Source organism: Mauremys mutica, chromosome 1, assembly GCF_020497125.1.
Source record: "Mauremys mutica isolate MM-2020 ecotype Southern chromosome 1, ASM2049712v1, whole genome shotgun sequence".
NCBI lineage: Eukaryota > Metazoa > Chordata > Testudines > Geoemydidae > Mauremys > Mauremys mutica.
In genome coordinates, this window is record NC_059072.1 from 87,799,225 (window position 1) to 87,820,905 (window position 21,681).

Genomic DNA, 21,681 nt, shown 5'->3' on the forward strand with positions numbered 1-21,681 from the left:
GCGTGAGTAGTCCTATGACCAATTGACTTGTCAATGGGATTATTTGCATGCTCAAAGTTAAACATTTGCCTAAGTGTTCGCAGGACTGGGGGTCTTAATTCTGATTTAGTTCCCCAAAGAATAAACAGGGTATAAAAAACTATAGCTATGTTGTGTCAGGACCCTTCTGTCCCCAGACTATGACTGTAATGCATAATAATCCAAATGCAACTCCCGATCTTTCCAATTTTTGGAGATTATTCTTCGTAATATCAAGCCGTTTTCCCCACACATGAACAGCCAGGCAGGTTTGTAGCCAACATCTAGCTCAGATTTTGAGGGAAGAGGGATGAGTTAATGGAAAGTGGTAGCCAATCCAGTTTTAAATAAAAATCTTGTGTCCTTCCCCTTTGAACTGTATTTGTTTGTTAATGTTCTGTAGTGTCCGCTAGATCCCTGTTTACTATTCATTTACAGAATAAGGTGGGTGAATTGGATACAGCTCAGATATATAATAGAACGAGTCAGGAGGAGTTGGCCTTTAGATATTTGGGGTGAAATCCTGGCTCTACCGAAGTCAGTAGGGCCCAGATTTCACCCCAGACTTTTAACTTCCCACCTACTCTCATTTGGTCCCATCACCGTAGTATTTCAGTGCTTACCTCAAGATTTACCGTTGTCAGAAATGAAGAATGTATTTTCTGTTTTGTACCAAACTGGTCTTGAGTCATAAGAAGTTTTCCTTTTTAATGGTCTCTCCCAGCAGGTGGAAGAACATCTCTTTACCTTCAGTCTTTTTCTATGTGACTTTATGGAGAAAATGTTTGTAAAAGTTTTAATTAAAAAAAAAAAAAAGAAAACTGTGAATTTTTCTTGCTCTGTGTCTGTTACTCAGGTATTTCCCTTTGCTGGCCAAGCAGAGACCAGAGCACCCAGAATACAATACGCTGTTGAATGTCTTTGCTCTGCTGTCCGCCAAGAATCTCTGTGAGGTAACAGCTGGTGTTGTGATGGATGTGGCTGACAACCTCCTCAACAGTCCAGATTTTGAACCCACAGACCTGGTTTCCAGCTTGACAGTGGCCGACTGTGTTTGTGTAGAGTCTGACACCGATGGAATGACAGAAGGTATGAATGAATAGTAATCCGAATGATGAGGAACTCAACCGTAAGTATGGGTGGATGTTTTGGATCTTGATGGGATATTTTGCGCCTTTGGCAAGAATGCCTTTTTAGAAGGAAAATTCCCTGCTAAGGCTTGTCTTCCCTTAACATGTTCATTCATCCCTGTGCAGACAAGTTCCATATTAGTGTGCTAGTGGCCAGGACCCAGAAAGGTTTATTCTCTGTTAAAAGGGTGGGGGAGAACGTTCATAGTAATGGGCGCACGCCCTTGGTTAAGTTATAATCCGGAGGGCAGCCTTGGCAATTAGGACAAGTGCTTTGCATAAACGTCCACTTAATTCTTTTCTTGAAAAATAAATTCACCCAGCCATATACTCGTTGCCATTCATTTTAATTGGCACTCCCTTGCAATAAAGACTTGTAGTTCATCACCTTTACCCTTCGCCTGCAGTAACAGGCAGAAGGTGACCGTGCACTTCCTTTAGCATTGGTTTTCAGCAATTGCCCTCAAAGCCATGACAAAGGAAGGCAGAGATTGTTATCCCCTTGGTACAGATGGGGAAACTGAGGCTCAGAGTGGGGAATTGATTTGCACAAGGTTACACAACAGGTCACTGTCAGAACTGGAACTAGAACCCAGTCTCTAGACTTCCCAGTCTAGGACTCTGTCCACTGGACCACGATGCAAGAGACTGGCTAAGCCAGAGGGGGGCAAACTATGGCCCGCGGGCCACAGCCGGCCTGTGGGACCCTTCTGCCCAGCTCCTGAACTCCTGCCCTGGGAGGCTAGTCCCCGGCCCCTCCCCCGCTGCTCCCCTTCCCCCACAGCCTCAGCTCACTGTGCAGCCGGTGCAATGCTCTGGGCAGCGGGGTGGCGAGCTCCAGGGGCAGCGTTGCTGCAGACCCCGGCCTGACCCGGTGCTCTGTGCTGCGCGGTGGTGTGGCTGGCTCCAGCCAGGTGGCGCGGCTGCCTGTCCTGGTGCTCTGGGCATGGCTGTAGCACCACCAGCCACCAGTGCTCTATGTTGCGCGGTAAGGGGGCAGGGAGCAGGGGGGGTTGGATAGAGGCCAGGGGAGTTCAGGGTGGTGGTCAGGGAGCAGGGGTGTGGCTAGGGGGCAGGGAAGTCAGAGGGCAGGAAACGGGTTGAATGGGAGCAGGGGTCCCGGGGCGGTTGGCAGTCAGGAAGAGTGGGGGGTTGGATGGGACGGTGGGGGGGCAGTCAGGGGTGGGGGTTCTGGGGGTGGACAGGGGACAGGGAGCGGCGGAGTGGATGGGGTAGGGGTTCTGGGGGGGCATCAGGGAACAGGGGGGGTTGGATGGGGCAGGAGTCCTGGGGGGGCCATCAGGGGGTAAGAAGCAGGGGAGGTCGGCTAGGGGGCAGGGGCTGGGCCATGCCTGGCTGTTTGGGGGAGGCACAGCCTCCGCTAACCAGCCCTCCATACTTCGGAAACACGATGCGGCCCTCAGGCCAAAATGTTTGCCCGCCCCGGGCTAAGCCTTCATGTCACAGACTTGTTATTGAACTAATGAGGAGGGGAGCTCTTGAGGGTTGTTTTTTTTTTTTTTTTTTTGAGGGGGGAGGGTGGGGGGTTGTAATAGCCTTCAGTCACATAGAATTTTAAACTCCTGCAGGGCAGGTTTTCAGAGGCATTGAGCACTTGCAGCTCCCGTTGACTCTCCTTTTTGCTATAAAACACCCTGGTAACCACCTTGTATCCATTACAGAGTCCCCCAGCTTGGGTGCACGGTTAATCCTGCCTCATGTTCCTGCAATACTTCAGTATCTCAGCAAAACCATGTTAAATGTGGAAAAGGTGAAAAAGAAAAAGTTTAGAGCGCAAGTCAGCAAAGAGCTCAACATTCTTTCCAAGTAAGTGATTCCTCACGGTTCAAAAGAGAGAAGCTTTGAAACAATGATCCCTCAGGATGGACTGCAAATATAGAATCAGTTGCTTTGAATTTAAATTAGTTGTGACCAAGTAATTTAAAACGCGTGAACTTATGTGTCACTTGACTTCCAGGTCACTGGTGGTCAATTCCCATCACTGCTGACTGAATTTTAAAAGCATCCGTAAGCAAAACCGGCACTGTGACAGTGACAGGTTTCAGAGTAGCAGCCATGTTAGTCTGTATCTACAAAAAGAACAGGATCTTAGAGACTAACAAATTTATTTCAGCATAAGCTTTCAATGGGCTACAGCCCACTTCTTCGGATGAATAGAATGGAACATATAGTGAGGAGATATATATACATACAGAGAACATGAAAAGGTGGGAGTTGCCCAACCAACTCTAAGAGGCTAATTATTAAGATGAGCAATTATCAGCAGGAGAAAAAAACACTTTTGTAGTGATAATCAAGATGGCCCATTTCAGACAGTTTGACAAGTAGGTGTGAGGATACTTAACATGGGGAAATAGATTCAGTGTGTGTAATGGCTCAGCCATTTCCAGTCTCTATTTAAGCCTAAATTGATGGTATCTAGTTCGCATATTAATTCAAGCTCAGCAGTTTCTCCTTGGAGTCTGTTTTTGAAGCTTTTCTGTTGCAAGATTGCCACCTTGAAGTCTGTTACTGAGTGACCAGAGAGATTCAAGTGCTCTCCTGCTGGTTTTTGATTGTTATGATTCCTGATGTCAGATTTGTGTCCATTCATTCTTTTGCGTAGAGACTGTCCGGTTTGGCCAGTGTACATGGCAGAGGGGCTTTGCTGGCACATGATGGCGTATACATTTGTTAGTCTCTAAGGTGCCACAAGTACTCCTGTTCTTTTTACTGTGACAGTGGTGAGTCAGCCTTAGGCTATGCACACTATCTGTGCATTGGCAAGTGTCCCCACCAGGAGGTAATTGGTTAAGGAGTGGATGATTAACCAATTAACAAAGTGAATCAGCTCCTCAGCCTAGGAGACAAAAGGAGGGGCATGGAGAAGTCAGGAAGGAAGAGCCGGCGAAGCCCAGGAGCTCAGAGGGTATGTCTGTGCTGCAGTTAAAAAACACGACGGGGCCGTGTCAGATGATTCAGGGGGACTGTTTAATTGTTGTGTAGACATTTGGGCTTGGGTTGGAGCCCAGGCTGTAGGATCCTGTGAGGTGGGAGGGTCCCTGAGCTCAGGCTGCAACCCGAGCCCAACTGTCTACACGTAAACAGTCCCTTAGCCTGAGCTCAGTTCAGCTGGCACTGGCCAGCCGCAAGGGTCTCACTCTAGTGTAGACATACCCTGAGCGCTGAGATCTCTCCCCCCTCTTGCTATCTGCCTTGCGAGAAGGTAAAAGCCTTATGTGGTGTGAAAACAAGTACTTGTATAGCACAGTAAGTAAAGCCGTTGGCATTGAACTTGTTGCTGGTTTGCATGAGGACTGTTTGCAGTGAGAATCCAGGGTGCGGGAACCCCGTCCTGTGACAGGCACTCTAGGTATTAATACTACGAGCAATCTGAGACTGCCCCCCTTGGGGCTGTAAAAATATTCAAGTGGTCAAAAGTGGCTGCAGCAGTCTGGCTTGCATGGATACAGCAAACTTGTACGTCGGGTTCTTTGAAACTCTCTTCCCAAAGTAGGAAACAAATCATGAATTCGCAGGGCAAACAGTTATACTGTGTTTCCAGCAAAGGAGAAATACAGATCTACATACCCACATAGGCACAGAGTGGATCCAGTTGCCAGATCAAGACCTTTGTTCCTAGACGTAGAAAATTCAAAATCGTAGTCTGAGTGCAGATGTCAGCCTTGACTTTGAATTTCTTGCCTTTCACCAATTTGTGTCTCAAACTTCATGTTTAAATGTACTTTAAAATGACGAAGAACAATAAGTGAGGGCTGTAAAACAAGGGAGTCATTGGACTTTTTAATCGAGGCAGATAACTTACCTAGGACTGATTGATTGTCTGTTACACAACTTTGGGTTGAGGGCACTATTTAAATGTATTAAAATGATCAGAATTTTTTTAATGGAAAATAGTTTAACATATCCACATTGTTTAGTTTTTTATTCTTTTTAACATTCAAAATACTAATGACTATTTTACAGGAGACATATTCTGCCCTCGTTTGGCAACTCCTACCTGACTGAAGGCAGAATTTGGCTCTCAGTGACATGCTAGGCATTAGTTTTAAAATTGACCCTTGTGCAATTTAAAATGGGCTGATCCCATTTGATATTTGAATATTCTCTTTAAAAAATCTTCTCTTCAGCTGATTCCACACGTGCTAAATTGCATCCTACTGTTAATGTAAATGTTTGAGGCCCTGATCCTGCCTCTGAGTGTATGGGCCTTATGCCCACAGAGTTCTTTTGAAGTCAGTGGCTCTGTGTGAGTTCAGGGGTCCATTCACATGGATCCAATGGCAGCATCAGGGCCTGAGCTTGTAACCCCTAAAAATACAGGTTCAGAATGGATGTGCTGACATAATTTTCTATTCTAGCACCAAAGTTTCACAGCCTTTATTGCAGCCCATGAAATCCCTGTTCACTTTGTATGGGTGAGTATGTGGATGCAAGATTAACAAATTAACCTTTTTTTAAAATAATGTAGGATCAGCAAGTTTATACAGGACAAGGGTCAGAGTTCTGTACTCATCAGCCTCCTCCTCCCTTTCCTTCACCAGAGTAGCATTGTGCAGGTAGGTGTTACTTCTTTCAGTGAAACACATTTATTTTCTTTAGTAAATGGGATTATTTTTATGATGCAGTTAAAAATCTAGTAATTACATGTGAGTTCTCTCAGTCATTCTTAACCATTTGAACCGGTGTAATAATATCTATAGCATATTTCTAAAATGGAACTCTTGGTGCCATGTGCAAGACTACAATAACACCGTGTTTGTCCAGGAAAGGCCTTCTGTTTAATCCCCCTTCTATTCCCCACACAAGCTAGTCCGTCATATTAAGCTGCCTCCCCAACAGAATCCGTCTTGGTGGTTGTTTTGCAAGAGAAAACATAGCTGGGGTGGTTGTGCCCCCTCTTTTGCTAAGGGAAGATTTGCAGAAGTACTTCTGTGATTCCTAATGCTCTGACCATTCTCACCACTGAGATGTAGTTTGTTTCTCAAGTAGCAGGAGCCCATGAAATACTCTCACTTATTTTTGTGACAGTATTAGAGTTTCTGTGATCCATCAGTTGCAGCCACTGAAGAGCAATATAAACACACACCTGAGTAGGTCTGACATTTCTTCAGGTATCCACCAGTGGTGCCTAAGCACATTGTGAGAGGAGAGATAAAGGTAACATAGTATTATACACAGGGTCCTGCTTGTTTGCCAAGCCTCATTTTTCAAAGCAAAACGCCATCCCCGGTGAATGAAGTCCACAGGCCATCCAGCTGCGGGCCCAAGTCATTAAATCAAGATATGGATGCCTTTCTAAAGGGTGTGCCGAAGTTCAATTAGAAATTATGGGCTTGATGTAGGAATTACTTGGTGAAATTCTATAGCCTGTGTTATACAGGAGGTCAGACTAGGTTATCATAATAGTCCCTCTGGCCTGAAAATCTACAAATCTATAAGGAAATGTATAAAGTTTCGTTAGGAAGACAGTATAACTACATGCTGCTTTTTGACTAGCAGATTAACAGACTTTCATTGCTCAGCTCTGCCAGTCCTACTTGCCTTTCATTCGAGAAAGGATCCAAAAGAAATCACCATAGGCATGATTAGTCTTACCTGCTCACACTGTGTGATTAATAGCTAATTAAAACACAGTTATTTCTCCAAGTGCTTATAGGAAATCTGAAATGAGGGAATTGATTTTATGCTTCCAGTCAGTAATTCTCATTTAATATTTGTAATGTGCATAAATCAAAAGCTTAAGCTCACACTATGGCATGAGACACTTTTCAAGGAAACTAAATGATCTAGCAACTTAGACATCTGTCTCTTTCTTTCAGGATACAGAGATTGACATCCTGGTGACAGTGCAGAACTTGCTGAGGCATTGCTTAAACCCCACAAGCTTCCTTAAGCCTCTGGCAAAACTGTTTTCGATTATCCAGAACAAATTATCTCGACAGACACTCTGCGTGGTTTTTCAGGTATTACATTAAGTGCCTTTCTGTAATTTTCTTATCCTTCTAGTTCTGACAGATAAGGAATCATAAGCAAATTCATCTGCATTGTTCCATATAGGCTTATAGATCTTTAAACCTACATCAAGTTATTTAGTATAATAAAAATAATTGTGCCTGACAGTTGTTTTGGCCTGCTGCATTGTGATTGGTGTGCGAATCTATTTAGCTCTATTGCATTTTAAACCTTATCTATAACGAATCCTCTACATGTATGAGCAAAGCTGGATTTTGACTGCCTGAAGTAGATATTCTTTTTACTCCCCCACCCCAGCTTGATAAGAATCACCCAAGCTGTTGTCCCTGGAATGGCACACGTTATATTTGTTTTCAGCAGGAAATCTGTGGAAGATTAGCATAGATCCAGAAACTAGAAATGTGCACCTTTGAAATCCAAGCAGGAGAGGCACTGGTGTTAAAATGACAAAATGTCAGTTACACTCCTTCACACTCTCCTGTAATTTTTTAACCTGCTTTCTAAAGGGGTCAAAATTAAGAGCCTGATTCTGCTCCAAACTGTAGCAGGAAGAGACTCTAAGGTTCTAATATTTATTTGCTGCATATGATTTAACTAATTTTGGTTTTAACTTTGCCTTTTTTTTTTTTAGACTTTATCTGATCTGGAAGGTGAATTGAAATACATTACGGAGGTAGTTAAGGTATGTACATTTTTCATTTACTTTTTTATTCAATGTTTGTGTTGAATCATTTTTTAAAAATTCTTTAAAATTAATGATTTGTTGTTCGTCTCTGTTAGTTGAATGCCTTTGATCAACGACATCTCGATGATATCAATTTTGATGTTCGCTTGTCAGCGTTCCAAGCAATCACTTCTCAGATCAAAGAAATGCAAAGAGTGGACATCAACTTTCTTATTCCAGTTATGCATAACTGTTTCTACACCATACAGGTTAGTGGAAAGTTTCTCCTCGTGTTAACATAGGGCTTGTGTAATTAATGTTACTTTCCAGTTCCTTTGCTAGTTTTTGGTGCCAAGAAATAGCATCTGTAAAATGGTTTCCTTTTCACAAAAGCCAAGATTTGACTCTTCCCTGGCGATGTCCATGCTGCGTTTTCTATGAATGTTCTGACAGGCAAGCACAGTGCAGCAAGAGGAATACGAAGGGCCTAACACTGGCCGAAGGCGTCTCTTCAGCACAGAGCCAAGGACCTCTGTGATGAGTCTGGGCTGCACAGCCACAGAGGCACACTGGGAATCTTGAAAAGCTGCTTTTCTCTCAGTGGCAGCTACATGGTCCCCATTCTGACACTCAGTGAAGTCCAATGAGAGTCTTTACATTGAGTTCAACGGGCCATTGGATCTGGGCCATAGCTTCTCCTGGGAAGGGGATAGAAAGTTTTGTATAACTTTTGGATCCATGGTGGGCTTTGTTTTAATATTTCAAATGGTACCATCCAGTCTAGATTTGTGGAGAGTAGATGTTCTCTCTGTTACAGCTCTCTGAAACAGGTGAGTTGGGGTGGAGGAGGGGGGGAGAATGGTAATCAAATTTTGAAGCTGTAGCTTATGGTGAAATATAGAGATGTTGTTTCTAGACTTATGTGATATGATCTTTTTACCATCTCAGTTAGGGGACATGTCTTTAAGTGACAGTGCCAGCCTGTGCTTGACCAGTATTATCCATCGGATAGCAGAAATCAGCCACACAGAAGATGAATACAAAGAAATAATCCAGCACACTCTCCTGCTATCTTTGAGAAAAGGACTGAAGAGCAAGACTGAGGTAAGCACTTGGGGTCATAATGATCATCCTCTGGTTATGCCGATGATTAGGGCCCTACCAAATGTATGGTCCATTTTGATCAATTTCTTGGCCAGAGGGTTTTTTAATTGGCCAGTTTCACATTTTCAGCTGTTTACATCTGAAATTTCAGGGTGTTGTAACCCTGGGGGTCCCAACCCAAAAGGTATGCGGAGGTGGGTCTGATCTCCCTCCTCTCCCACCCCCAGCAGCCCTGCAGGGGAAGAACAAGACCTGTCCCTCCCCAGCCCAGCAGGGACTCGGAGCTAGGAGCCCACTCGCTGGGGTCTTGCAGCAGCAGGGGGAGATTGGACCCACCTCCACAAGCCACCTCCAGGGCTGCTGCCCAGCACTGGAGCTTCCTGCAGCAGCGGGCGGCACTCAGAGGTGGGTCTGATCTCCCTCCAAGAGCGGCTGTGCAGCCCAGCGGGGACATGCAGCTAGGATCCCCTTGCTGGGGCGCTCCCAGCAGCAAGGGAGAGATCAGATTTCATGAGGAAGGGCTTATGCCGTGAAATTGATAGGGCCGTGCTGCTGATATTAGAATCCATGAGTCATTTGATCATCTTTACCATTGTAATGGCAAACAGGAGTGGTTTAATGCACAGAAAAATTATTCTTGGATTTAAATCTTAAAAAAAAATAAAATAAAAACAGCCCACCCTATTTCCCTGCATAGCTTAGCTTTCCTCTAGGTAGCCCTTTGGGGCAGGGATTTCCTTTATTTTTGTGTACATTGCACAAAACTAAACAATTTAAACAAAAACAGTCTGTACTACACAAATAATAAAAGGCATGACTATGTCAGACATGTTTGTAAGTAGCACTGACGTGATTAGCTGTTCTACACCAGGGATTGCTGCATTTCCTGTCAACCCTAACCTTTGGGCACTTGCTGTTTGTAGAGCATTCAACAAGACTATACTTCGTTGCTTTCCTGCTTGATTCGAACGTTTCCAAAGCACCCAGAGTTTCAAGACTTGGTCCAGCTAACTGACTGTCATGATCCTGAGATGGATTTCTTTGAGAACATGAAACATATTCAGGTAAAACACAACGTGCTCCTTTTCCATTGTAAAACATTAGCATTTGCTCAAGAGGAACATTTTCAAAACCGACTTAGGCTTATAAGACTCTTTGAAAGTAAATGGGACTTAGGTTCGCAACTACTTCCGAAAATGGGTCTGGGTGCCGTATTACTTCAGTGATTGATTGATTGTTTTTATCTCAACTCTCTTTTATAAATCTAAGTAAAGTTTGAATTTACATACAATTGTTCATACTTCAGTTACAGTATCTTGTATTGTCTGTATTTATAGTCTCCATCATGTGGCTGAAAGGAGTGATCTCTTCATATTCACTAGTAAAATGTCATAGATTCTAATGTTCTGATTTCTTAGCAGCCCCATGTTCCTGACTGTAGGTCAATCTTGCTTAGTCCCTTCTTAACTCTATGAATAAAACTAGTGAGGCTTTGTTGTACAAACACTATCCATATATATTTGTATTGAATAAATTGATGAATAGTCTTTGAAAATATTTCAGCCTGCATGTAGGGCCTGACCTGAATGGGCATTGGATCAGGTCTTGAATTTCTTAATCTCTGCTGCAGCTCTTCTTCCTTTTTAAATATACCCATCTGAATGCTTCAATTTCCCCTTTTTGCTTAGAGTAAATATGTGACATACAGCATTCCTTTTTCGAGAGAGCATTTCTTACATCCCTAGCTACATGCTGCCTATGGTTTCTAAATTTCCTTTCTCACTCATCATTTCTCACCCACTTTTCCCCCATTATAGTCAGTTACCTTCTCCTGTCTGATGCCTTGAGGATGCCATAAGCCACTGTTTGTGATTTATTTACTGAATTGTGACATTTATAAAGGAACAAAGCTAGAGAAGGTTCAGAGATGGAGAGGGGTGGGAAATGTGACACTTCAATGAAAATGACACACAGTATTTATTTCATTGTGTTTACGCTTTGGGCACTCCTACAATTGCTACATCAAAAATTATTAAGCGCAAATGTTCTGTTGTTAAATGTTCATGAATTTGCCAATCTCTCCCAGATCCACAGAAGAGCTCGAGCCTTAAAGAAATTGGCGAAGCAGCTGACTGAAGACAAAATCGTACTGTCCTCCAAATCTCTGCAGAACTACATCATGCCTTATGCAACTACTACTATTTTTGATGAGAAAATGCTTAAGGTAGGTTTTTAACGTAAAGCTAATTTAATACTAATGTATCCATCTTTGTCACAGTGTTCTACCTGCAGTGCTTGTCACCTTAAAAGGGTGACAGATGTGGACCATTTTGCTTTTTAGAGAACAGTACTGTGCCTCTTTCCATTGGTGAAGGAGGATTAAGAAGGCACAGATGCAGCTAGGATCCGGTCCTGTCAGATGTGAAGCACTTCCTGTGTCTGAGAGAATTTGGTCCCTTTATTACTTTCCATGCTGCTAATTTCCTGTCATACAGATGATTAATTTATGAAGTGGCTTGGGTGGAAATTTTTCCCTCTGTCTCCAAAATTCCCAGAAGCTCCATTGCAGAGAGTTTTTGAGATTAGTTTCTCAAGGAAGCAGTATGCACCTGGTATGGCGTGTGTACAGAGAGAAAGGGATATGACATCAATAAAAATCTCAGATCCTCCAAAGTCAGCAGCGATTTTGTAATTGAAATAGACAACTTGAAGCATGATCACATCTAGTCTGTCATTCTTGTTTAAAAGATTATTTCTTGTACAAAATATATGAAACAAAACTACTTTTAGGGCCAGGGTTACATAGTCTCACAACGGTATGTCTGGTTGGTATTTAGAAAGCCAGAGGTGGGGTTTTTGTTGTTTGTTTGTTTTTTGTATTAAGAGCTGTTCTGTACTGCCTGACAGATTTCAGTGTTTTAGAGAGAAACAGGAAGGCATCCATCAGGGAATCACAACAAGTAAAGAGGATCTGTTCAATTTTTGTAATGTGAGAAATCCTTTTAGGCCCAAACACTGAAAATGCTGACATGTGTTTATCTTTACACAAGTGGTCCCATTGACTTTGATGGGATTACTCATGTGAGCAAAGTTTAATATGTGGATAAGTATTTGCAGGATTGGCAACTTAGAAATTGATTTCTTAGTCCGTTCTGTGACTATCTGATTCATTTTCAGGGACTTGGGAAAATCTGAAAGAGTTAAAAAGAAATCCCTCATATACTGACTTTGTTTATTTTAGTCGTGTGTTCCATTGATTTAAATATGTTTTATATCTTTGTTTAAAATATATTAATAGTGATGATTTTTTTGTTTGTGTTTCGGCAGCATGAAAATATGATAACTGCTTCAGTTGAAGTTGTAGGTGCTGTTTGCAGGCGTCTCTCTTGGTCAGCATATATGTACCATTTAAAACATTTCATACATGTTTTGCAAACTGGACAGATCAATCAAAAACTGGGTGTCAGGTACAGTAATGCTTGTTTTCAGTGCTCACTGTCATGCTACAAATTAAAGATTCAGCAAGTTAATGGATGGTTTTAGGATTTTAGTGTTGTCACTGTTTTGGGGGCAACTGCTGTCTGAGGTGGAGTTCTGTAATTGAAAATCAGTGGGGGGAAAAAAAATAATCCCAGAAAATGGTGGCTTCCAGTTTTTTTGACCAACGATCAATCTAAACACCCTTTTCCGTATATGAAAAGAACTGACCTTTTATTCAATCTGTTGTCTGACAGCTTGTTAGTGACTGTGCTAGAAGCTTTTCATTTTGACCATGAAACCCTTGAAAAGCAACTCAAGACTCTTCAGAATGAAGGTGAGTTTTCAGATTCCTAATGATGGAACCTCACATGCTAGTTGCTCATAGTCTAGATACTTAAAGTTTTCTATTGCTTTACACCTCAGGTTAGCTTCTTCAAGCTTTTAAGACGTACTAATTGGAAGGCCTGTTTTGACTAATCCACTCTCTTTGTCTGTCTTCATAATTAGCACTGGTCCTGGGGCTTCCACAGTCCAGAATAGCCTTGGCATAACTTAGACTGGACTAACTTACACTGGCTGGAGCAGCAGTCTTGCAGGGGTTTCTTTGCTAGCCAAAGACTGGGTAGAGTTCTGTGTGCTCCACCCTGCCCCTGCTGTAGTTACAATGAAGGAACTTGTGTCTGTGGCATATTCACATTTGTGGTTATCTGTTCAGTGATTTTGGGCTTTTCTGGAAGTGGTGTGGAGACGTCTCTCATGCTGCCTCCACATGGTCTGTGATTTGATTTTGCCCGACAGATGCAGAGGCCATGGATGCTGAGGAAGCAGCAGAGAACGAAGCCATGGAATTGGAGCAGAGTGAGGAGGAGGAGGAGGTGGCTGAGGGAGAGAAGAGCAAGAACCTGCTGGAGGACAGTGAGAAGCAGAGGGATCCTGCACTGATTCAGCATGAACTGGCAGGCACTGGAGAATCTGAGGAGACCCAGAAAGCCAAAAAATCCATTTCTTTCCTTCCCAGAAATAAGGAGGAGCTGGAGTGTCTGATTGAACACATTCAAGGAACTGTAACTGGCAGCATCTTGCCCAAGTTACACAGGTGTCTTGCTGCAAAGGTGCGTGTTCAGCACTGAAAAGATGGTTTGTAAATGTACGTGGCTGTAAGTGACTCTTGTGCTGGTGCCAAGAGCCAGGCTGGAGGGTACTATCCAGAGAACAGGTACAACATGTGCAGGAAAATTGCAAATTGCCTAGACTCATGACTTCAACCCTGACCTGGAGAGAAGCCACTTCGAAGCATGAGAGGGAGTTCACTCTCCTTTGCATGTCATTGGGATTGCTGACAAGCCCTCCAATTCACCTGCCCGCTATGGATGGGTTTGGAACCACTTATTTCACGCAGGCCTCTCAACGGCCCTCGGCTGATTATAAACACCCAGTTTGGTTTCAGTGTTACAGATGCAGAAAACAGTTGGTCCAGTGTTTAGGGTGCTCACCAGAGACCTGGGTTCAGTTCCCTGCTCTGCCAGACTTCTAGTATGGCCTTGGGAAAGTCACTTAGTTTCTCCGTGCCTCAGGTCTGTAAAATGGGGATTCCCTGCCTCACGGGGGAGTTTGGAGGATCAGTATATTGCATACTGTGAGGTGCTTGGTAAAGGGCGCTATATAGGAACCTAAGACAGATGGGTTTAGCTCAGTGGTTCTCAATGCGCAGCCCGCAGGCTGCATGTGACCAATTAGCACACAGCTGCGGCCCTGCTGTGTGCCAAAGGCCGCAGGGCCCACGACGCTGGGGTCCGGAGTCACCAGGGCTGCCCTGCCCTGCGCGGTGGGGTCTGGTGCTGCTGGGCGCAGTGGTGGCCGAGGCTGCCCTGCCCTTCCCTGCCCCACGATCTGGGTCTGGGGCTGCTCTGCCTTGCTGCACGGTGGGGTCCAGGGCTTCCCTGCCAACCAGCCCTGCAGTGGGGTCTGCTCTTGGCCCAACTCTGTGGAGGGGTCTCTTCTCTGGGCAGGCGCTGGGCTTAGGCAGGGTGTGTGTGCGTGGGGGGGTGGGGGGACAGTGGTCCTCATCCTGCGGCCCAGGTAACACATTGTGGGCCGCATATGTGGCCTACCATGATAAGTAGGTTGAGAACCACTGGTTTAGCTAAGCACTACGTTCTACTGAAACAACAGTTGTATTGTTTAACACTGAAGTATACAGTTGAAGTTCTCCAGTGTGTACTTGTACAGCACTGCCTCTCCATGTGCATATTCTCTCTATTTCCCTTTTGTCCCACTCTGCTGCATTTGGGAAATGGGGCGAGCCCAGGAGTTAGGGATTCTTCCCAGCAGGAACGCAGGGAAAGGAGCACAAGTTCATTCAAATGCACTGAATCAGTTTGTGAGGGAAACCACTCTAAGCAGTGTGTCACTGTAACAGAGTCCCCTGATAAACAGCTTCCACAGGACATAGTCTCTGAAGTTCTCTGGGGTCCTTCAGGATGGATAAGGTGTTAGGCACATATCCAATAATGTTTGTTAAAAGGTAGTTACTGGACTGTCCAGTTTACTAAAGACTTTAAAATGCAGACAGCTGGCTGAGCACGTCAGCCTGCTCTTCATGGGTTAAGAACTGGGTATTTGAAAAAGTTGTTCATTCGCATCACCAGTGTAGTGTTAAAAGGGATTTGTGTCTGCCCCATGTTCCAGGTGAAAAGAGATGAGGAACACAAGCTTGTGAAATCCAAGGCTGTGAACGATGAAGAGGTGGTTCGGGTGCCGTTAGCGTTTGCCATGGTCAAGGTGATGCAGTGTCTCCCACAAGAGGTCATGGAAGCTAACCTGCCAAGGTACGGGGGCAGAGTCACTCCTCAAATGTCAGTTATTGCACTAAAAAGATTAATGGCCAGATTTTTAAAAGCCTGCAGTTTTGCATCTGGCTAAAGCCAGGCTGGAGAAAAAAGAGCCCTTAAAACACCTTGCAGTATTTTTAGAAACATATGTTTTCGCAGTGTCTTTGGCTTTAATGTTGATGCCCGTTTGCCCTTGGCTTTTTCCTTATATAGGGCCCAGCTACATGTGAAAGGTGCTTGATAAATTCTTACGTAGTAATCAGAACTGCGGGGTGAAGCGCCCAGAGGTTAAGAGGTGACAGAGCTGAGGTTAGAATCCGGACTCTCTGTCCTGTAATGTAACCACCTTTCCTCTGTGTACCATAGCACCGTTTGAGGATGATACATTTGTGTATGATAAACACATAGTCTTAAGGCCATATATGAAAACAAGAGGGCCTCAGTGCCTGGTTTTGAGGGTAGCTCAACTATTCCCTATGTAAAGCTATCAGAGAAAATCCATGAAATTGCCCTGGAAAGCAGCCAGGGCAGTTACTGCAGTGTTTGCTTCTGTGCTGGTTTGTGGCTGTGCTGAGCTGTTGATCTCTGGTTCCAGCATTCTTCTCAAAGTCTGCTCACTTCTGAGGAACCGGGCACAGGAAATCCGGGACATCGCACGGAACACCCTCACCAAAATAATGGAGGCTTTGGGAGCACGGTACCTGCAATACGTCTTAAGAGAGATGCAGTCGACTCTCGTCCATGGCTACCAGGTAATCCCATGGTTCTTCCTCTCGTTCTCTGTAGCTTTTTATAATTAAGAGCGGCCGTACTGGGTCAGACCAAAGGTCCATCTAGCCCAGTATCCTGTCTTCCCACAGTGGCCAATGCCAGGTGCCCCAGAGGGAATGAACAGAACAGGTAATCATCAAGTGATCCATCCTCTGTCGCCCATTCCCAACTTCAGGCAAACAGGCTAGGAACACTGCAGAGTGTGGTTTTGCTGGGAGTAGACTTCAGTGGGAAATTAGAACCAGGATTTACTTTGCTTTGTGCTGTGGAAAAATAACTTGGTATTAATTTGTAGTACAGTGGTGGCTGCAGGCCCCAACTGAGAATCAGTCCTCATTGTGGTAGGCACTGTACAGACATAAAGGCAGTCCTGGAAGAGAGACAAGATAGGGAAAGGAAGTGACATTGTCCCCAATTTACAGGAGAGTTAAGGGTGAAATCCTTCCCCCACTGAAGTTTTCCCCCTGACTTCAGTAGGGCCAGGATTTCACCCACAATTACTTGCCCAAAGTCACACAGTGAGTGTGTGACAGAGCTGGGAATAGAAACCCAATCTCTGGAGTCCCAGTCCGGTGCCTTAACCACAAGGTCATTGTGCCTCTCACTGTAACCTATGATAAGAATGGCTTTTCAGATGAGCTGTCCCAGTGGAGAGATGCTCGCTTTCTGCTACTGGACTCTGGCAGATGAAAAGTGCTGGTCTTAGATGTGGGAAGAAAACAATCTCTAAGGGCTCTATCTGTGTGTATCACCGTCTGCCCAGAACAGTGCTGGTATGGTTCTGGACATGCTTGTGTACCATTCCAGCTGTCTGAAATGAGCTGCTGGCCAAGCAGGCATCTTGGGATATGTTGAAATGGGTAAAAAAATACAAATAAGTGACTCATTTTGAATTGAGTTCTGGGAGAGCGGGTAAATCCTTTCCAGCCGTGGGTTTTTGGATAGTTCTCAGTAGTTTTCCTGTTGAGAGTATTCGAGTCTATTGTTTGAGAAATGTGAGAGCTCTGCTGTGGGAATCCTCAGGTCTGATTATCTCCAAAACAACCCCACCACCAAAAAATCCCAGCTTGGGAATGGTAAATGTAATGCTGATTGTTTGTCTCTAGGTCCATGTGCTGACGTTCACTGTGCACCTGTTACTGAAAGGCCTGACCAGCAGGCTTAGCCCTGGCGATTTGGACACCTGCTTAGACATTATGATTGAGGTAGGAGTTAACTGAAATGGAAGTCAAGACACATGTCAAATGCCAAGGGAACGTGCTTGGATAAAGAGACGTGTTGCAAGAGATGACGCTGGCAACCCCAGCCTTCTGAAAGGGAGATCGTTGACTTCAATATACCTCGATTGTGTACCACAAAAATGCTGTTCTTAGCACAAGTAACTGGCTGGGTGTGTGGTGGGGGGAGAGGGGAGATAACTCTCCACGCATAACTTGTGCTCTTCTACTGCAGGATCTACTAGTGATTCTGCTGTTCTCATTCGTTTCTCTCCACTGCATTTCAAAAGATTTTCAATCAGGAGCTGTTTGGGGATGTTGCTGAGGAAAAGGAAGTGAAGGGGATAGTCTCCAAGGTCATGGAGGCTCGCAGAAGCAAGAGTTACGATTCTTACGAAATCCTTGGCCAGTACGTAGGGAAGGACCAAGTGACGAAGCTCATTCTTCCGTTGAAAGAGGTAAGCACATCCAGTCAGAGCTTTCAGTAGGAGCCCTGCCTTTAACACTGAACGCGATCAAATGGGCCGTGTGAAAGGAAGAGCTCTGAGGGGAGAAGATGGCACAGGTGGGATTTGGCTTTTCGTTTTTCCCTTGCTGGAAATTAGTATTCTTGCAGAGGATAAAATAGGGGTTTACTATTTATATCTATAGCAAGAGGTAACTTACCTGTTCTTCTCCCCACCCCGTGCAAAGGAAGTATCCACTCTGGATGTTTTCTGCTCCACCTCTCAGATGTGATTTGCCTCTGATTACATTATTTATAGCAGAGCTCATAAAGGCCCCGATCCTGTAAGCTGTTCTGCCTGGGTGGAAGCCTGTTTATGCATGGAACCCTGCTGAAGTCAGGGACTCCAGACATGGGGAAATACCCACCCATGCAGCACCCTAGTGACTTGAGTGGGGCTCTCCACATGAGTGGGCCTCTGCCCATGTAGGACACTGGCAGGAATGGAGTCCCGTACACTCATAAGCTCTGGGGCCCCATTGGACTTTTAGACCCTTCATTTGCTGATTAATGTGGAGGTGGGTGGGGAGAATGTGAAGGGACTTCTCTGTCCTGGTGAGGCGGGTGGGCAGCAGGATTCTGCTTGTGCTGGAGGCAATTTGGATTGGCCATTCTTGTAAGTTCCTCCTGCTGCCCACAGAGAGCTGCCTTGCTGTGTTACAGCTTAACGTGACTCTTGTGCTGTCTAGATTTTAGAGAGCACCATGAGCCTGAAAATGTCCCGCAAGGTGCACGAAACATTACGTCGCATCGTGTCAGGGTTGATCCTAAATCCAGAAATGAGCGCGGAATCCATTCTCGTGCTCAGCCATGGCCTGATCAGCGAAAATCTGCCTCTGCTAACGGAAAAAGCCAAGTAAGTTACAGAGAATGACGCAGTCCATCTGCTATTGTTTGGTTTTTGCTGTCTGAGAGTCCTGGTTTCTTGAGATTTTGCTCTTGGAGTGATTCTGTGAAATCTGGGGAAACTACAGCAGGTCATACTGAGAAGTGAACTGTTAGATTGGAGGAGGGAGGTCTCCTATGTTTAAGAAAGATGAATTCAAACTGGAACAAGTGCGGAGAAGGGCTGCTAGGATGATCCAAGGAATGGAAAACCTACCTTATGAGAGGAGACTCAAAGTGCTTGGCTTGTTTTGCCTAACCAAATGAAGACTGAGAGGAGATATGGTTTCTGTCTATAAATACAGGGAGGGAGGAGAGTTATCTAAGATAAGCGCCAATGTGGACACATGAACAAATGGCTATAAACTGGCCGTCAACAAGTTTAGGCTTGAAATTAGGCAAAGGTTTCTAACCACCAGAGCAGTAAAGTTCTGGAACAGCTTTCCATGGGGAGTAGTGGGGGACAAAAAACCTAGCTGGCTTCAAGACTGAGCTTGATAAACTGTTATGGAGTGTCTGGATGATGAGACTGCCTACAATGGCTTGTAGCCGATCTGTGACTGGCGTCCGCAAATCTCCAATGGCCAGTGATGGGACACTAGATGGGGAGGGCTCTGAGTTACTACAGAGAATTCTTTCCCAGGTATCGGCCTGATGAGTCTTGCCCACATGCTCAGGGTCTAACTGATCGCCATATTTGGGGTTGGGAAGGAATTTTCTCCCAAGTCAGATTGGCAAAGACCCTGGGGGTTTTTCGCCTTCCTCTGCAGCATGGGGCAGGCTCACTTGCAGGTTTAAACTAGTGTAAATGGTGGATTCTCTGTAACTTGAAGTCTTTAAATCATGATTTGTAGACTTCAGTAACTCAGCCAGAGGTGAGGGGTCTATTATGGGAGTGGGTGAGGTTCTGTGGCCTGCAACTTGCAGGAGGTCAGACTAAATGATCACGATGGTTCCTTCTGGCCTTAAAGGCTAAGAGTTTCCCCAAACACATTAGGGTTTCTCCCTCATGCTCCTCACAGCCTTAAATTTACACTTAATCCCTGGTTTGGACAGATTATACTGAGCCTCTGAAAGCAGGGCTGCCAAAGTCTGAAGATGCCAAGGTTAGGAGATGGTGGAAGTGGGACTCCCTCAGGAATCTGTACTTGTATCCCGTGGTCTGCTCTCCTGTTGGAACAGTGTTTGATTTCGGTGGCTTCCCTGCTTAAGTTTTTGTTCCAAATGTTTTAGTTTTCTCATTTTAGCTAGACGTTTCTCCGATACAGGGAAGGACCGTTTCTAAATGAGATGAAAGCTGCGGTTATTGTGGATAAGGTTTGCAAATTGAAATGCCTTTCAATTTGGACAGGTTTTTTTTTTTTTTAAAGAAATTTTAAATTTGCATTGCGCTAGCTATTGAATTTTGCCTGTTTAGGTTGGTTTTTACCAATGATAAACTTAAACGTGAGAAAACAATAGAAATGTTACATGAAGCAAAACACACTTCTTAGTCCTCATAGAAGTAAAAATGCGCTTCAGTTTGTTCCATTGACTCTTTCCCTGCCATGAATGTGCTCTGTGCAGTGTCTGTTGTCAGAAGTAGAGGCAGTGCAATTCTCTCCACTGCCAGCAGAGAGTCTCCAGTGACATCAAAGTCTAAATGTACCTTTCACCTCATGATAATTTGCAGAACGAAAGCCCCGGCTCCTCCAGATCCTCGTCTGCAACCAGAAAGCTGCCTGTTACTCCCACCAGTCCCAGCTCGAGGTGGGCAGAAAGCAGCTGTTAGCAGCAAGACTAACATGCATATCTTGGTCGACTCAGGACTTAGGGTAAGGCTTTCCCCAGATGTGAAACAAGTGCTGTGGGGTCAATTGTTCTGCTTTCCTAACAAAAAAAAAAAACAAATTCCCTCTGTCCTTGTCTGGTGTTAATGACAATCCCTGATCCTGGGGATCTGGCTGCCCATAGTGACTTCAGTGCGGGGCTTCTAGGGTGCTGCTAAGAGCATTTCATTTGTTAAAGACTTAATGTGCTGTTGCATGGTTTCTACTGTGTCCTGAAATTGTGTTTGGGATTTTTTTGAACCCCTTTGAGTTACAGTCCTCGTCCTCTCTTTGTGACTAATGAAAAACGTGTTTTCAACACTGTAGCTACTGCACATGAGCCTGAAGAGATCCAAAATAAATTCCTCAGATGAGCATGTTTTAGAAATGCTGGATCCTTTTGTTCAGCTGCTTATAGACTGCCTGCAATCCACGGATGTTAAGGTAGGGGGTCTAAGCTCAATATACCACTTGCCTCTTCTACCCAGCTCCATTGCAGAATACAGGCTAACCGTGGATTCCAAAGACTTCCCTACATTGTCCTTGAACTATAAAGCACAGTTTTCAAACTTGATTTCTTAGCTGTTAAGGTAAATAATTAGTTAGGGGATACGATACCTTGGGAGGTTTGTAATCCAGGGGATTCTTAATGTTTTGCCTCTGAATTGCTGGTTGAAAAATGGCCAAAGTCATCAGTGAGCAGTTCTTACCATGCAGGTGCTGCTAGACATCTGCGAAATACATGGCTGATCTTGATCTGGTTCTAGCAATTGTCACTGTCCCCATCATAAGTAGCTTCCTTGTTGGGAATCTCAGCAGAGTCCAAGGATTGAATAGGCTTAGAAACAGGACCTGCCCAGTTGCTCCTAGAGGAGAGGTCCCTTCAGGTCCGAGTTGAAGGGCAGTGTAAGGAGCTGGCATGGTCTCTGCACACCTCATGCTGTGGCTGTTCTGCAGATTGGGCCATCCGTGTCTAGTGGTATTACTGTGACACCTTTGCGACCGTAGTTCACTTACAATAATAATTAAAAGGGAAACCCTAAATTTTTCTTCCCCTGTAGAGAAAAGGTAACAAGATCCCTCTGTGAAACTTTTCCTTTCGTTTCCTTCTCTTCCCCCTCCCCTTCTTTGTTCCTGTTCAGATTGTAGAAACTACCTAGGAGCAGAACCTGCTCTTGATGCTGCTCTTCTGCCTGTGGGACAGCCGCGCTCAGTGCTGGCTTACCCGGCCCTGGGAGGGAGCCTCCCGAAGGTTTCTTGTGCTGCCTTGG

The 21,681-nt window shown here is 44.7% G+C and overlaps 1 protein-coding gene across 1 annotated transcript in view; it reads left to right on the top strand.

Annotated features, from left to right (window-relative positions):
- The window catches only part of UTP20 (UTP20 small subunit processome component), a 79,839-nt gene that overhangs the window by 40,149 nt on the left and 18,009 nt on the right, over positions 1-21,681 (top strand). The window contains exons 30-48 of the mRNA XM_044982041.1: positions 875-1,107; positions 2,831-2,975; positions 5,641-5,728; positions 6,992-7,135; positions 7,777-7,827; positions 7,926-8,078; positions 8,758-8,913; positions 9,837-9,977; positions 11,000-11,137; positions 12,241-12,380; positions 12,648-12,727; positions 13,192-13,505; positions 15,082-15,221; positions 15,820-15,976; positions 17,102-17,200; positions 17,503-17,670; positions 18,407-18,573; positions 20,275-20,416; positions 20,738-20,854. Coding sequence (XP_044837976.1) covers positions 875-1,107; positions 2,831-2,975; positions 5,641-5,728; positions 6,992-7,135; positions 7,777-7,827; positions 7,926-8,078; positions 8,758-8,913; positions 9,837-9,977; positions 11,000-11,137; positions 12,241-12,380; positions 12,648-12,727; positions 13,192-13,505; positions 15,082-15,221; positions 15,820-15,976; positions 17,102-17,200; positions 17,503-17,670; positions 18,407-18,573; positions 20,275-20,416; positions 20,738-20,854 — 2,773 coding nt within the window. The remainder of the gene's footprint in view (positions 1-874; positions 1,108-2,830; positions 2,976-5,640; positions 5,729-6,991; positions 7,136-7,776; positions 7,828-7,925; positions 8,079-8,757; positions 8,914-9,836; positions 9,978-10,999; positions 11,138-12,240; positions 12,381-12,647; positions 12,728-13,191; positions 13,506-15,081; positions 15,222-15,819; positions 15,977-17,101; positions 17,201-17,502; positions 17,671-18,406; positions 18,574-20,274; positions 20,417-20,737; positions 20,855-21,681) is intronic.